The 14,553-nt window shown below is 37.4% G+C and overlaps 1 protein-coding gene across 2 annotated transcripts; it reads right to left on the minus strand.

The window, feature by feature from the left end:
* Positions 1–810: 810 nt before the first annotated feature.
* Positions 811–12,326, minus strand: RBM11 (RNA binding motif protein 11). 2 transcript variants are annotated; one of them, XM_021679285.1, is made up of 5 exons: positions 12,173–12,326; positions 8,263–8,425; positions 6,847–6,919; positions 2,760–2,856; positions 811–1,297 (listed from the first exon to the last, which is right to left on the minus strand). In XM_021679285.1, exons 1-5 carry the CDS (start codon positions 12,266–12,268, stop codon positions 1,010–1,012), a joined length of 717 nt encoding a protein of 238 aa, XP_021534960.1. In that variant the 5' UTR covers positions 12,269–12,326; the 3' UTR covers positions 811–1,009. The 2 variants fall into 2 exon arrangements, with proteins under 2 accessions (XP_021534960.1, XP_044769772.1); XM_044913837.1 differs by having other exon boundaries at positions 811–1,318.
* Positions 12,327–14,553: the final 2,227 nt, after the last annotated feature.

The following is a 14,553-nucleotide window of genomic DNA, read 5'->3' on the forward strand; positions in this document are numbered from 1 at the left end:
AAAAGAAGTATCTAAGCAAGGCTTTCGCAGGATTCTTTTGATTAGCTTTAGTAAATAAATACTTTCATCATTATGTACTTGTAGTTCATATGCAGCATATGTAGCTTATGATGAGCTACAAAGTTAACAAAGTGTCCAAATAAACCATTAATTTTACATGTATTCTATTTGTCTTCTAAAAATAAATGTACCAGAAACAGGAAACCTGATTTGATAATAAATATTAAATATCATATATTAATGAAATATCACTCTATTTATTGTTCATTATCAAGATTTAAGTATGTCAAATATACTATCTCAAACCCAGCTGGCAAAAGAGGTGGATAATAAATACTGTCCTAGCCAACTAATTTTCATGAAATACAATTAAGTGATAAGTAAAGAGGCAGGTATTCCTATTTATATACACTCGTATAAAAAAGGAAGGATCTAAAAACTAGTCCCATATCATCTTTCCTTTGGTATCACGGTCAGATATCCTCATTTTATGAAATAAACCTGTAGGAAAGTAAGGCTCAGAATGAATATATTTAGACATAAAAAATAAAATGTTATTCACAAAAGAAACTAAAGCCTGCTTTTCCGTCTTTGTTAGGAACAACATGAAACCCCTAAATAGTTGCACTAGTTTCATTCAGAAGATCCCCCACTCCATACAGGCAACAGACTAGGAGAGCAAGGGTGCCTTACCCACGAGGGCTCAGTGAGTGACTTCCGACTGATAATTTCATGCAATTTCATCATCAGTACTAAAATATAACAACTCAAAGTATATTTCTTGTTGACAATGTGTCAAAAATACCATTACAAAAAGTACTACATTATATTATTTGTAAGTTTTTGTCATTCAAGACAAAAATGAAATAGCAAATCAGATGTCATATTATATATTTCGAAAAACACAAGAAAGCCACGAGATTGGTCATTTAGAAGAATACAGGTGTTTGTTTTTTTTTCTTTTAAGAAAATGATGACCAGGATAGGCAAATTTCACGTGAACATAATGCTAGTATCTTTTCTTTTTCTTACACTTTCGGAATTTTTGGCTATATTCATTTCCTCTCTTGTTTTCTGTGCTACTATCGCTGTCACTGGTTTGTTTTTGCCTCTTTCGTTTATTCGTCTGATAAAGGTCAGGGTCACTGGGCTGTTGGTGAGTCCATTCGTAAGAGCTGGGTCCAGCCTCCAGATCTGGAGCACAATTTAGTGACGACGTCGCAGACGTGCTATTAGGAAGCAGTGCTGCCATCTCATAATAAGGCAGCTGCAGGGCTGGATTATAGGCATGCCACTGCTGGGGAAAAAAGACAATCATCTAGCAAAACAAGCCTGAAACGTTACAAGAAAAAGTTAACAGTCTACATGCATTATACAGCTAACCACGGGCAAACTCAACCACGTGTTAGGACAGTGACTTTCCAAAACAAGAATGTGGTAGTTCCTTTAAGTTGTTAATGGGAAGATTCAAGGTAGTGTACAGCTTCCTACAATACAGATTCTGCCTTACAGAAATAGAATACAAGCCAGTTTTACATCTTCTAGTAGCCGCAATATAGAAAAAACAGGTGCCACTAATGATGTGTTTTATTTATGCCCCCAAATCCCAAATATTGTCATTTCAACATGTAAACAACATAAAAATTATTAATGAGTTATTTTACTTTCCTTTTTCCATACTAAGTCTTTGAAATTTGGTGTGCATTTTATACTTACAGCACATCTCAATTTGGATGCAACATTTTCACTGAAAATACTTGATCTGAATTTAGATTACCTAAAATTTACATTTGAAAAAGTAGATTCACATACCCAAGTTCCTGCAAATATTCTTAAAAATATTCTAATAACTGAACCAAGTATCTGCTGTTACATTTTAATAAAACTTAAAATTAAATAAAACTAAAAACTCTGCTCCTTAGTCTCACATGTGGCTAATTGCCACAGTATGGGACAGCATGTTTGTCAACTATTAAGATAGAGAGACCCTTTCTTGTTTTTAACTCAAATTTCCAACTATTCAAAGTAGATTAAAGATTAATAGAGAAAACACAAACCTGTGTGTGTCTGTGTGTTTCTCATCTCTACCAAGGATAAAAATGTTGGGAAGAAGGATATTGACAGTTTTGGATGAGAACTGGTTGTTTCTTAATATCTCACTGTAACTAAGAAAAATTTTTTTCCAAAAGTTAAATTCTCCATTTTCTTTATGTTAACAAAATGAAAATGGCTATTTGAAAAATCTGAAGCTCACATATATGTTGGATGTTCACAACAATGTTCCACGTCTGTCACTAACAAGCTGCACTGTCTTGGGCCTATTGGTTAATACCCCTGGACCTCAATTTTATTATGTATAAAATGAGGAGTTGGAAGAAAAAAATTTCCTAAGTTCCCCTTTAACTTATTGTGACCATAGTTATGATTTCTAGGCCAGAACCATATTATTGAGAGCCTCTAGAAATAATGTAGTTTAACAGAGAATCTAATTTAAATTAAAGTTTAAATGAGAACTCTCTGCTCAAATCGTACTAGGACCACAGTGCAGCGTCACTACTATCTACCCATCTTGTGTTGACACACTCGCTAAAGTTCTAGGTGTGAGGTTGAAGATGACTTGGTTGTTGCAGCAGACTGCCATTGGGGAGACAGTGCTCAGGGCAGCTTCTGCCTTCACCCCAGGTTTAGATTTGAGAAACATAAGTTCCATCACAGTCTGTATTATATTACATATTGAACCAAAGGCATATCAAACTTACCATCTTCTGAAAGAAAAAATATTCTTGAGGTAAAGCTGCACTGTTAATTGGAAAGAACTGCATGGGAAAGGAAGATCTGGCCACAACTTCTTCATTTCTTTGGGGAGGTAAAAGAAAAATTAATAAAAAGTTAAAATCCCTATGCACAAATGTCCTTTTTTCTTAAAAAAAAAGAAGAAAAAGGCTCTTTGTTATTAAAAAACAAAGCTTCTCTAAGACAGCTCAGTTAAGATTAACTTTAAACATATACACACAAGTAATCAGATATTATACTGATAATATAGTGACATAGTAGTACCTTAAGTCTTACTAATTGCTACATAGCGAAATCTCAATATTTAGAGTCACATCTGGCCTTCTGACAGGAAAATGTTAAACAGTGTTATATGTGTATAAAGAACTAGATACTTAGGTATGAAGAGAGCAAAGCAAGTCGTTGGTAATCACCAAGGGTACATTCAATCTTCTACAGATATAAAAAGTGAAAGAAATATAGAAATTTTCCTCAGTTTATTGTTGAAGATATCTTTACTGTTTAACTATAAAAATTATGCTCTTTCCTAAATGGACTGCTAATGTTTATCCACGTTTGTGTATTTCTTTCACCCATGAATTAAGATAATAAAAATTCCTCATTTAAAAACTGTGGTGAGCTAAAGTTTCATTTATAAGTGTTGTAATATTTGCTTCTATGAAGATACTTAATAAATTCCAGTTACAATTACTAGTTAGATTCTCTAGCTAGCCCTCACTTGTCTACTTGCTCCACAGCATTCCACAATTTTAATGCTAATACTACTAATCCTTAGGAAAGGAGGTGTGCTGTGGGAAAGGCGGAGGCAAAGATGAGGGCAGGGGAACGACAGGAAGAGTCAGATGGATACGCAGACATCCCATTGATAAGTGGTGAGACTGGTATCCCAAAAACCAGTGGAGGAGTAAATTTCACTAAGGAGGGAATTAGGTGTCAGTTGTTATGAAAGAATAAACTGAATTAGCATTGAAGCTATTGTTCAGAAGGTTCTTTTTTTTTTTTTTAAAGATTTTATTTATTTATTTGAGACAGAGAGAATGAGAGAGAGAGAGCACATGAGGGGGGGAGGGTCAGAGGGAGAAGCAGGCTCCCCGCCGAGCAGGGAGCCCGATGCGGGACTCGATCCAGGGACTCCAGGATCATGACCTGAGCCGAAGGCAGTCGCTCAACCAACTGAGCCACCCAGGCGCCCCTGTTCAGAAGGTTCTTGATAACCCCTGAATGAGCACCTTCCATATAACAATGGGCTTAAGAAGCATGTAGGAAGTAAGGATGTGAAAGATGAAAGATTTTTCAGGGAGAAGAAGGGGCAAAATATAACAGCCTCATTTGGGGACAAGGTTGGAGGAGGCCAGAACGTGTGTATAGAGTAAGTGATAGTAAAGAAACAAACAAAAAGTGCAATGAAATTAGAGTGGGGAACAGAGTGGGGAAGATACAACCTCAGTAGCAGAAGTGCCGAGACTAGCACCATTATGAAAACAGATGCAGATTCTCCAAAACCACCGTCTTTCCTAGGTGAATCTCAGGGCATGCATCGTTGTCTACAGAGATGAATCACATGTAAATTGGGAAGGGTTAGGAGCTAAACTGTATCACTCCAAAATTTCTATGTTGAAGTCCTAACCCCCAATACCTCAGAATGTGACCTTATTTGGAACCAGGGCTGTTGCAGATGTAATTGGTTAAGACGAGGTCATACTGGAGTAGGATGAGCCACTAATCCAATAGGACTGTTTTCTTTATAAAAAGGGGAAATTTAAAGACAGGCATACACAGGAGAACATCATATGAAGATCTGAGTGATGTATCTACAAGCCAAGGCATATCAAGGACTGCCAAATAACGAGAAGACACTATGGGATAGACACAGAACATTCTTTCTCAGAGCCCTCAGAAGGAACTAATTCTGTGGACACTTTGATCTTGGACTTCTAGCCTCCAGAACTATGAGACAACACATTTCTGTTGTTTAAGCACCTCTTTGTGGTTATTTGTTATGGCAGCCCCAGCAAACTAATACGGGAACTGTTTACTGAAAACAGAAGGCATAAGAGGCAACAGAAGCATAAAAAATCCTTTTCAAAGAAAGACCCATGAAAGACTAAGGATACAACATGCACACCATTTTTCTCTGCACAAGTATTACTTCTAGGACACTATATCCTATTCTCATTCTTCCTTTATAATGTAACAAATACTAGAAAATAAGGGACTACCAATGAAGTGTACTGTTATGGAATATACATATAATTCTGATTTTCTACTCTAGAATTTGTGATGATTTAGTTTGTCAAACATAAACATAGAATACAAGAGTTCTCATATCTCATAGTGCTTGTCTTTCTACCTCTGCCCAAATAGCAATAGCTTGTTTCTTCCTAATTCCTGAGAAATATGAGGTATGTTTTCCCACTAGTAGAAGAGAGGAAGCTCTCATATTATATAAATGGCTCAATTCATGAGTCTATAGTACATCCCCTACCAACATAGTAAATCACTCCCCCCTTTCTGGTAACATTCGCTGAAAGTATTTACTGAATACCTGCTATGTGTCCAGTATATTAAATGCATTGAATGTATTACAATATTTGATTCTCACAACAATCTTCGAGGTATGATCCTTGTTTTAGAACAGGTTAGAGTGTGGTGAAATAACCTGTCCAAGGTCATACCATTAATAAAGTGGCAGAAGCAAGATTTAAGTTCACGTAATTTGATGTCAGCACCTACTTTGTTTTTTTTTTACGATTTTCTTTCTTTTTCTTTTATTTGAGAAAGAGCGAGAGAGAGCACGAGCAGGGGAGAGGCAGAGGCAGACTCCCTGTGGAGCAGGGAGCCCGATGCGGGACTCGATCTCAGGACCCTGGGATCATGACCTGAGCTGAAGGCAGATCATAACTGACTGAGCCCCCAGGTGCCCCTGAACACCTACTTTTTCACTTCTCCTGATTTCCCTGATACAGAAATACTGGGAAGAATGAAGATGTGGAACACACTGTGTTTTATTTGGGAGGCAGTACTTCTCCTATAGATAAGCCTGTGTGATTGCCAGTCCTCAGAAGCATTCGCTTATGCCTCAGAGGAGTTTCAGTTACTGTTAGTTTACATGAGAATATTCAGTTCTGCTGCAGAAGACAAAAACAAACAAGATGGATGAAATGCTTGTAACAGATTTTAAGTAAGCTAGTAGTTTATAGGACAGTGAGGAAACCGTGTTAGGGACAGAATAAGCAAATCACTTGGGAGATACAGGCAGAAGTTATAATATATGTTCAATACAGATAGTAAATAAGTTAGTATCCTGTCAGACATGCTACAGATAGATTCAATCGATAATATGTGGAATAAGTAAGAGTGTCACTTGTACCTGATAATACGTGTGCCAAACTATCCAGGATCTTTCCTGTTGCTTTTCACTGTGTCTTCTAAATTGGTTTAATAAATGGTGTGATTTGAACATCTTAATTCAGTTTCAGAGCCTTTCTGTTCCATGACCTCTAGGATAGCTTGCCTGACAGTGTCCTTAGAGGCTACCATTGCATCAAGAAATCAGCCAATACAAAATTTTAGAATATTTGGAAAATTATCATAAAGAAGTTCTAAAAAGTAGTACAATAAATAACAGAATGGCTTAATGTCAGAAGGCTTAATTTCAAGCCTCGCAACTATCACTTTTTCATCTTTATGACCCTGAAAATTAGTTACCTTTTACATCTCTGTTTATTCAAGTATAAGATATGGATAATAGCATCTCTATGATCCATCACAATGACACCTTGGAAGCTTAAGTGATTTAACATCTATGAAAAGCCCACAAGGTAAACTATAAAGAACACTAGAAATATGAATCTTTCTCACCTGCTACTGAAAATATTAAAACTGAACTTTAAATCAAAATATTTTGCCACTGTTCATCGTTTCAGAAAAAAGTGAATTGCTTAAATTTTATCCCATGTCTAAATAGTAAGGTTTTACAATAGTTCAGAATATATAAAAACTATTTCTTGTACAAGAACATATTTGTTTTTTTGAAAAAATATTTTTAATTACCTGTAGCTGTGTGAATTTATCTTAACACAGCTCTCAAAACTTTGGTTAGCTGGTTCAGAAGAGCGAGAGCTCCCTATAGAAGAAAAAGAATTAACAGATTACTTAATGGTACAATTTTTTGGAGTTCTATTGTTAAACCATAGAAAAACTCCAAACCTAAAAGGATGTAGCATTGGTCAAAATTCCTTAATCATATAAGGTACATGAGTATATCTTTGATCTCCCAAGTGATATTTACAGATTGTTTACATTATGACAAATGACTGAATTATAACCAAGCTTTGTCCAAAGCCATGGCTGTACAGAAGAATGATATTGACATGGGGCCATAAGATAGATGATGTTGTATTATTCTACACGCCTATAGACTAATAATGGCAAAAATTAGTGTTATCTGCCTCCTGTGGAGAATGCAGAAGTTCTCTAAACTGCATTGGCAAAAGTGGATGCAACGTTACAGAGGATGCTAAGCAGCTGGCTGGGACGTGTCAGAACATAGTGCATCCCGGCCCACTTTACCAGTCTGTGTGAATTAACCAAACAGTACTTGAAAGCAATGATACAGCCAATTACCTTTGCAAAATCATTAAAAATATAAATAAAAGAAAGAAACACAAGGAGAAACCTTTCTCCTTTGCAATGAGGTACTGTTTTCTTACTATCTGTTTTTAGTATAATAAGAGGAAAAAAATAAACAAGGAAGGGATACGTCAATAGGCTCACATCACTTAGGGGAGGGAGGCAACATAAGCATCGCAAGCACCGCACCATAAGCATCGCCTCTATCAGTCCCTCAAACCATGAAAGAGGTAGCGTATACTAGTACAGTGTTCTCCGGTATCTAATCAGTTTTTGACAGGTGTGTAGGAGAAGACATTTGAGGTCACTGGTGTCCGGAAGCTCTCCTCCACAGTGACTGAGGGTCACTCTGCAGCCGCTTTTGGCCAGCTACTTTTGCAGGGGCTTAGATCCAGGGCAATAATGTAGAGTATGGTGTTCACAAGAGAACGACTAAGGCACCCACTCTACCTTCCAAACAGTAGGTATTTGATACCACACACTAGCATTGACAAGAGTGGCAAATGGCCTTGATGTATTAAAGGCTAGAGCTGTGTGTCCCCAATTCATTTAGATTTGCTTAATTTAAAACAGCCAATACCAACTATCATAGCTACTTGCTGGCTGGTACTAAGATAGAACATTTTAAACTTTAATATAGAAAAGATGCTATAGGATTGGCAATACTAATTAATCATATAACACTATGAATGTCTACATGTATTCTGAGAAAATTTAACAGAGACAAAAGGAACACTTTTTTGGTCTTACATTATATAGAAAACACAATGTTCACACCTCTGAGAACAACACCATCAACAAAACACACTTGGAAGATTCTTCAGTGGCAAGACCTACCAAATCGATACTGTACATTAATTGGTCTTCCATATAAACGTATTCCATTCAGCAAAGCTATGGCATAAGACACCGATTCAGGGTGTTTAAAGCAGACAAATCCAAAAGTCTTCGGCTTTCCTTCTCTGTCTTTGCATATAGTCACTTTGGTTAATGGCCCAGCCTATAAAAAACTTAAAAATTATTTTCTCATAAATCTAAAGATTTTTTTTTACACTCAGATAAATCAAGTATATTCAACTTCAGATTTCAAAATAAATCTGTTAGCAATAATTGCTTTATGTAGATCTGCGAATGATGCATTTTCCTAACAGTAAATATCATATTTCATCACACTTTCTAGTATTTTTTGGCTCATCAAGAAAACATTCATGGTGTTAAGAACAGAAAATTTTAGGTAATAGTTCCAAATCTTAAAAGAAAAGATATGTTACCCTCTGTTAGGTTTAACAAAACAATTTGGAGAGCACTTAAATCTAAGAGTAAAATACTATTTTATCTCCATATGTATTAACTGTGTATAACTCAAAAACAAATTGAAATGACAAACCTAATGTTGGTTTGAGTGAGCCTAAAAAACTGTTGTATTGTAGCACGGCCTAATTTTTTTTGTCAGAGTTAAACATTTTGACAAGAGAAACTAATTTATCATGTGTTTTGATCTAATAATCCCATTTGGTAAATACTCCCAAAGGAAAAAATGTTTTAGTATGTTTACGACTTTAAAGTAGGTACGTTGTTTATATGAGTGAAAAATTAGAAAGGTTCTAATTCCCACAATGGGAGAATATTATTCCATCATGCATTAAAAAAATGGAATAAAACAAAATAAATTGAAAATATTCAGACTGTATTGGTAGTAAAACCTATAATTAGCAAGAGTAAAAAAGCAGAGTGAAATATTATAAAAAGGTATTAATTACAACTAAAAAAATTACATGTCCCCCATGATAATGATTACAGACTTATAAACAACTAAGATTTAATGGTAAATGGCTCATACTTCTTATTTTTATTTATTTTTTTAGATTTTATTTATTTATTTTTGAGAGACAGAGAGAGAGCATGAGCGGGGTGAGGGGCAGAGGGAGAAGCAGACTCCCTGCTGAGCAGGGAGCCCGATGTGTGGGATTCGATCCTGGGACTCCGGGTTCATGACCCGAGCTGAAGGCAGATGCTTAACTGACTGAGCCACCCAGGCCCTGGCTCATACTTTTTAATTGTACTTTAATGATTGATTACTTTTCTCTGTCGAGTTGGATAAAGAAATCGCTTTTATTCTAAAGAAAAATGTTAACTATCATCTTTAAAATGATACATTTTAAGATTCCGTCTTTTTTTTTTTTTTTTTTTTAATTCATTTTCTGCTTTCTCAGGGACTAGCTCATCCTCCCTTCTGGATTCAAGGACCACTTTGTCAACAAATCTATTTTTTACACTCATGCCTCCTAGAGACCTCTGTGTGACTGTTCTTCAACATATTTGAAACTGAATTCATTATCTTTCTCCTCCAAATCTCTACTTCAGTATTTCTTAGTCAAAAGTACAAAAACTTTAAACCTGATTTTTTCACTTCAAAAGATAATCAGAAATTTGAAAGAAACTAGTAAAAGGATAAATATACAGTAATAAAAAACCCAATTTTAATCAGTACTGTTTTACTACAGATATTAAATATATGAAATCACAAATGAAAAGAGTATGCTTAAATGCTTTGAATTTTACAAATTCGAAGGTATACCAAAACATTTCTAAAGATAAATTTCAACAAAACTTGCTTGTAGTAACAATCCCATCAACTTTTAGTCTTTTTAAAGACTAAGTTCATGTGTTTTAAAAAGCCTTTTTAAAAGACACCTCATTTTAGCAAATTCTTACAGAATACAGAAGGACCTAGGCAAAAATAAACACATATACTTGATTGCCTGATCTGTTAAAAGAGATGAACATTTTGTTTAGGTAGAAATTATTTAAAAAATGAGAAGATTTTATATCTATAATATCTATCTATTTATCTATCTATCTATCTATCTATCTATCTATCTATCTATCTTGTAGATCCATACAACTCGTATCGATCCAGTTCCTACTGACTAGAAATAATATAAGTGTGTGCTGGGGGCCTTTATGCCTATCCCCAACCCCTTCACCAACTCCCCTCCTCCTTTTTGGAGGCTCAACATGAGAGAAACCTTCAGGAAAAAAGAACCATAAGGTTTTTTCTTTCTTTCTGTTTTCTTTAAAATTTTTTTTTGTTGTTAGAGTGGAAAGTTTCAAATGATATTGGGGGAAATAACTAGAGGAAAAGACAAGTATCAGAGCAGATTAAAAAGGGCAAATTTTAAAAGATGGCAACTTAGAAAAGTAAGCATAAAAGCCTTAAATGTATTTTTCAAATAATAAAGTTTTATGTCCAGGAAAGGAAACTGTGTTCCTTGGGGGGAATTCTCTTGATCAAATTGTGTGTATCTGAAATTAATAGAAGACAGAAACAAAGTTAGGGCCTTTCAAAAACCATGTAGAGAACCCTTTTCACTGCTAGTAGTACTTACCTAGTCCTAGAAATTTAGCTTTGCTATTGCCTGCCTTGGAACTTGCCCTTATTCTGATAGGGGGAAGTCTTTCTTTCTTGATTTCTCATTAGTATTAGTAGTATTAGTAATTGTACCACTATTAGTGGTAGCAGTAGCAGCAGCAAACACTTAGAAATGCCAAGCTCAGTTCTGTTTTACCTGCGTTAGTTTATTTGATCTTCCCACCACATCACATTGTAGATGCTATTACTACCATTTAACATTTAAAGAAACTGCAGTACTGAGATATTCATTTACTTGCCCAAAGTCACATCGACATTAGACGTTATGACATTAGAGTTCATATTCCAAACAACTTCACTATATTACGTATCCTTCTCTTTTTAGATTATCCTAAATCATGGTAATTAATTTTAAATTTCCCCTTTTAAAAAGACCAAGGGCGGGGCTCCTGAGTGGCTCAGTCGTTAAGCATCTGCCTTCGCTCAGGTCCTGATCCCAGGGTCCCGGGATCGAGCCCCACATCGGGTTCCCTGCTCCGCGGGAAGCCTGCTTTTCCCTCTCCCACTCCCCCGCTTGTGTTCCCTCTCTCACTGTGTCTCTGTCAAATAAATAAATAAAATCTTTTAAAAAAAAAAAGACCAAGGGTTATCTCTTAAATTTGTATGTTCAGCATCCTACTTCGTATTTGTCATGTAATGGCTAGATGAATGGCTGGAAGAGTAGATCTCTTCAGAAGTGACATCTACATGTATACAATAGGTGAGTGTTTACAGGGGACAGAAGACTTACTCATGGAGGCCCTAAATCTCGAAAAGTTTCCAAAAGGTCCTCCTGGTATGAAATACAGGGAACTGCCCAGGGAATCAATTGGTCATAGTCATGATTTGACTGTACGAATCATTAAATCTTACTTACCATACCGGAGTAAAAACACCCTCCGTATCAAAGGGTTTGGAGGAATAAGTAATGTATACGGTAACATTTTAAAATCTATACCAATGCTGGATGTAAGGCGTGAGGGCGCTTATTACCTAAAGGAAGGTAGTGACAGGGCTTTCTGTTTTGCCCTAGACACCCAAGGCCCAGGCCGTCTCCGCGAAGCCCCTACTCAGGGCCGGGGGCTGGGGGGAGCCAAGTCACTCCCACCCCTAGGGCTCTATAGTGGGGATGGGGATGGGGCGCATATTATATCACTTCACTACCAGCTGCTCACCTAGAGGCAGGTATGCCAAAACGGAACTAAATTATAAACCTAGGTACAAGACGCGGCGGGAAGGGGGCCGGGCTCCGGGTGGCCCAGGTGCGCCCCGCCCCTCGGGCTGCGCTTCCGGCTCGACGCTCCCCGCCCGTCCGCCGCCCCCCGCCGACGATACCTGAAGGAACAGCTCGTAAAGAATCTCTTCCCGTACTCGGGCCTCTAAATTCCCCACAAACACCGTTCTGTCGGCCTCCTCCTGAGCAGGGAACATCCCTCCGGTCTCGCCCCGAGGATGTAGGAGGTCTCCAAGCCCCGCCCCCTCTCGTCGCTTTTCCGCGCCGCTTGGACTAGGGGAACGGGGCCGGCGGCGACGGGAGCGCGCGCGCCAGGGGCGGGGCGAGGCTGCGGGGCCACGCCCCACAGAGGCTTGCGGGGACCGCCCACTGCGCCGCCACGCTGCTCCGGATCCCGCCGGGACCCTAGGAGAGTGAGTGAGAATAGAAAGGATTACGGCGCTCGGGGCTTTGCCCTCTCGTTCTTGGAGTGCCTTCCATTTTCCTAGGTACAGCATTATTAATTGACTTTGGCTTTATTCAATCAACATTTTCAATAAAAGAGATGTTTTAAGACATACTACCTGCAGTACTGGAGCTGCCAGGTTAATGGGGGAAGATTTGTTTCCAAAGAGTGAATGAATAAATCATAAGGAGTTTGAATTTATATTCTGTATAAAATAGTTTTTTGAAAGAATAAATCCATGCATGCGTGGATGTGAAATACGATAGAGTCCTAGAACTAAAGTTTATTTACCTAGGAAGCGCGCCCTAGAGAAGTCTTTGAAAATGGGTACAGAGGTTTTAGGTGGACTCCAGAAGGCATTTGAAAATTTGAGAAAACGGCCTCTACCGAGGAACACTACAAAAAGGATAGCAAGTTTTGTGACTGAAGCCAGAATTTTTGAGGATGGCTGCAGGGCGCTTGTAGCGGGATCCAATGTTTGTACTTTGTATCAGGACTGTACTTTGTATACAGTGACCAGGGTGAATAATTTTTACTTGAGGAGGGTTAGGGGAAAAAAATCCTACAAAAAATAAAGGTAAGTAAAAGAAAGGGAGAAGAAAACCCACTCAGAATCTCAGTGGATGGATAAATCAACTGTCAACTATTAACTTGGCTTCCTTTTTGAAGAATCCATATGTCTATGAAAGACCCTGAAATTATCCCATCAATATACAAGTAATCAGGACGTCATTTGGCTATTAGTTAGGAGTGGTGATAATTTAGGTTCTATTTCTTAAGGAATGGATTGGGCTAATGTAAATTACAGTACTTCATTTCGGTATTTTTTGAATGCTTGCTATGTACCAGGCACTGTCTTTAATCCCTGGGAAACAAAGGTTAAGTATAAAGATCTGTCCTAAAGCTTTCAGCATAATGAGAGAGACAGACTTCCCATACAAATAAATACAAAATCATGTGTCAGTAACTTCAGTAGTCACCTTCTGTTGATATCATAAGTATATAAGTCCTGTCTCCATTTTTCCTTTCTTTCGTGTGTCATCAACATTGTGGTAGGGTAAGAGGGGATTAAGGAAACTAACATTGTAGTTATATAACAAATATATGTTGATCAAATGAATGGATACCTGAAGGTCTCAATTATGTGTCATACTACTGATTTTTTAAATTCATTTATCTCATAAATCTTATCCAAATGAACATATTTCCTCTTTAACTTCCCCTCAGTCACAGCTAATCTGGGAGTTGGATCTTCAGGTTTCATTGTAAAATTTGTAGTGCACATATCTGGTTGTGAATCATATAAACCTTTAGCTGTATTTATAAATAATTAACAATCATGTTGTCTTGCTATATTGAAGCTTGCATCATACTTTTTTTTTTTTTTACAAATGTGTATGATTTTGGTGTTCTTATCACATCCTCTTTTTTTATAGTGTCTTTTTTTTTTTTCCAAGATTTTATTTATTTATTTGACAGAGAGAGAGACAGCAAGAGAGAGAACACAAGCAGGGGGAGTGGGAGAGGGAGAAGCAGGCTTCCCGCGGAGCAGGAAGGATCCCAGGACCCTGGGATCATGACCTGAGCGGAAGGCAGATGCTTAACGACTGAGCCACCCAGGCGCCCCTTCACATCCTCTTTTCTTTTGGCGGGACCTGAATTTATGGTGCTTATACTTCTAGAGTACTTTTTTAATGTTATAAGCTCTGAAAGTCAGCTCATGCAGTTAGCTGTTTATTCAGAATTTGACCTAAATATATATCATTTTTCTAATTTAAGCTTACTGTATTTCCTAACTTATATTGAATGAACACATTGTAATAAAACTAGCAGTAGTTAAAAAATAATTTATTCTCGGGGCCCCTGGGTGGCTTAGATGGTTAAGCGTCTGCCTTCGGCTCAGGTCATGATCCCAGGGGTCTGGGATCGAGTCCCGCATCGGGCTCCCTGCTCAGCAGGGATCTTGTTTCCCCCTCGGCCTGCCACTCTCCCTGCTTGTGCTCTCTCTCTAATAAATAAATAAAATCTTTAAAAAAA

Source organism: Neomonachus schauinslandi, chromosome 1 (genome assembly GCF_002201575.2).
Source record: "Neomonachus schauinslandi chromosome 1, ASM220157v2, whole genome shotgun sequence".
Classification (NCBI taxonomy): domain Eukaryota; kingdom Metazoa; phylum Chordata; class Mammalia; order Carnivora; family Phocidae; genus Neomonachus; species Neomonachus schauinslandi.

Excerpts from the sequence above, each read along its gene's own strand:
- RBM11 (XM_044913837.1), bottom strand. The coding sequence starts at position 12,268 with ATGTTCCCTGCTCAGGAGGAGGCCGACAGAACGGTGTTTGTGGGGAAT. Across the intron at positions 2,857-6,846 it reads ATAAATTCACACAGCTACAG|AAATGAAGAAGTTGTGGCCA; the intron begins GTAATTAAAAAT and ends ACCTCCCCAAAG. Across the intron at positions 1,319-2,759 it reads ATTTTTTCTTTCAGAAGATG|ATGATTGTCTTTTTTCCCCA; the intron begins GTAAGTTTGATA and ends TTGTTTTGCTAG.